The following is a 2382-nucleotide window of genomic DNA, read 5'->3' as shown; positions in this document are numbered from 1 at the left end:
TTGCGCCTTTGTGTGTTATTCATGTATTAGTAAAGCCAGACAACTGCAGAGGCGTTGTCCATCTTAATTTCAAAGGGCATCCTGATCAGTTTCACCAAATGCTGTACATCGGTCCCCACGATTGCTGAGAGCTGGAGAAGGTTTAGATTCCCTAACCCTAGAGTTAAGTTGTCTTGGTTTGGGATTGGTCCGCGGGTCCCCGGAAGGAGGTTTTGGGTAGGGCTCGTGATGCACACCATTTAGCTGGTCGCGCGGTTACAGAAAAACCTGTGTGAAGCCCGGCTCGTTGTCAGAGCTGCCCGCCGCCCCCCCCAAGCACTGGTGGTTCGGTCTGGAGCCTACCTCCCCCGTCTCTGCGTGCAGAGTGGCTCTGCCCGAAGGCCCCGCCCCCAGGCCACGTGGGCGCCCAGCGCCACGCTTTCTGCAGTTTAAGAGAGGTTTTGTTTGGAGAGCCGAGTGGGTTGCGGTTTGGATCTTGGAGCTTGGCTGGCCTCTCCTTGGTGGCCGCGTCTCCACCCTATTCCCGCCCCAGGTCGGCTCGGTTCCCAGCCGGGCTCCAGGCGCCATGGCTTCCCGCGGGAGGAAGCGGAAGGCCGAGGCGGCGCTGGCCGCAGCGGCCGAGAAGCGGGAGAAGCCGGCTAGCAGCCAGAAGGGAGTGGAGGAGGCGAGCGTCGTTATCGAGCATTGGTGAGGGGGTCTGGGGAGTAATGGGGGGCGAGCAAGGGCGCCGCAGACCAAGGGTCCCAGTCTCTGACCTCCCCCATCTCTCCTTAGCATGAGCTGACGCGTCTACGGGCGCAACGCCGCGGCCCTGAGCCAGGCGCTGCGCCTGGAGGCCCCGGAGCTTCCAGTGAAGGTGAACCCTACCAAGCCCCGGAGGGGCAGCTTCGAGGTGACACTGCTGCGACCCGACGGCAGCAGTGAGTGAGGGCCCGGGGCGGGGCGTTGGGGAGGCATGGATCCGAGGCGAGGAAGCGCGGGTCTCAAACCGCCGCCACCTGATGATTTCGGGGACTTGCTGGTGGATTCCAAAGTAATTTCGCTTCACGTGGACTTTTCCCAGGTACGGAGCTCTGGACTGGGATTAAGAAGGGGCCCCCACGCAAACTCAAGTTCCCTGAGCCTCAAGAGGTGGTGAAGGAGCTGAAGAAGTACCTTTCGTAGGGAGGTTTGGGCAGACGTCCTCACGCTGAGGTTGGAAATGGGAAACGGGGGAGAGTGGACTGATCTTGGTGTGGCTATTGGCGGAGCAGCACTTGCTGTTAAACCCCTTATTTCACACAGGACCTACATTTTCATAACTTTTCTGCTCTCAGGATTTCCTCTAGTGGGAATACCTCTTCCCCTTACTGGTGGGAAAAACTGAAATCCGCAAAAAATTATTTCTATCCAGTGTGCCCTTTGCTAACTCCATGTTTCATTTCATTGTCTTTGAGCTAAGTCGTGGAATACCGATGGTAATGTAAATGATTATAAAAATGCAAATCGTATCCTTTGAGGATGCAGTTAATTGTTGCCCTTGGGGTGTGGACCAGTTTTATATATTTGTTTTTTAAAAAAACTCATTTTCCTGTAAATCCCACTTATGTATTGGGGATTCCCTTATTTATTGGAAGAGTTATGATTCTCCCCTTTCCTGATCAAACCTTTGTGTAACTTCAGGTATGCCTACTCCTGCCCTCTTGTCTTGCTTGTTACTGGTACGCTGTTTCTGTTACCACCCCATGTAATAACCCTGCATTGTAGTACTCTCACTCCCGGTCACAGGATTTGACCTTGTCTTTATCCCTAGTGCTTCATAGAGTGCTTTGGCATGTTGTCAGGCACTTGATACGTTGAGTGAGATGTGGGGGGGAGATTGCCGTCCTTGAGCTTTCCTGGGTTTGTGTGTTCAAGGGAGGAGGGCTGGCTCTATGATTGCCTGGAGCCCTTCTCTAACTTTTTTCCCACTCTCATTTTCACAGCCTCTGTCCCTGGTGATGTTGGAGCATTTATGACGGGACATGGCCAAACTTCAGTCATGTGCCTGAAGCTGTGGTTTCTTCTCCTGCAGAAACGGTGGTTCAGTTGTGAGGCAATCCTCTAGTAAAGGCACTGAAAAGTTCTTGGATTGGTTTAATAAAAATCAAAGTATTTGAGTTTGATATAATCTATGAGTAATGAAGTAAAACTTAATCTTATGGTAAGGGATGCCCTAAGCCAGCCTTATGGGATTGGTCCCCCTTGTGTTTTTCATAGCCTAAGGTCACCAATTAACTTGGAACTCCCATGGTCCCTGTTAGAGCATGTGAAATACTTGTAAAAACTATGGGGAAAAACTAAATAATTTCTTTTTGAAAAAGCAACTGTATCTTTTTCAACTCACTTCTCCGAAGTGATGAT

At 51.8% G+C, this 2382-nt stretch overlaps 1 protein-coding gene across 1 annotated transcript; it reads left to right on the top strand.

The window, feature by feature from the left end:
* Positions 1-380: 380 nt before the first annotated feature.
* SELENOH (selenoprotein H) lies at positions 381-2149 on the top strand. Its single transcript, XM_060104868.1, has 4 exons — positions 381-687; positions 775-920; positions 1064-1194; positions 1965-2149. The coding sequence occupies exons 1-3, from the start codon at positions 566-568 to the stop codon at positions 1162-1164; spliced, it is 369 nt and encodes a 122-aa protein (XP_059960851.1). The 5' UTR covers positions 381-565; the 3' UTR covers positions 1165-1194; positions 1965-2149.
* The last annotated feature ends 233 nt before the right edge of the window (positions 2150-2382 follow it).

The sequence above is a fragment of the Mesoplodon densirostris genome, chromosome 7, assembly GCF_025265405.1.
Source record: "Mesoplodon densirostris isolate mMesDen1 chromosome 7, mMesDen1 primary haplotype, whole genome shotgun sequence".
Lineage (NCBI taxonomy): Eukaryota > Metazoa > Chordata > Mammalia > Artiodactyla > Ziphiidae > Mesoplodon > Mesoplodon densirostris.
The sequence above is the reverse complement of the archived record's forward strand: the minus strand, read 5'-3'. Positions and strand labels throughout refer to the sequence as shown.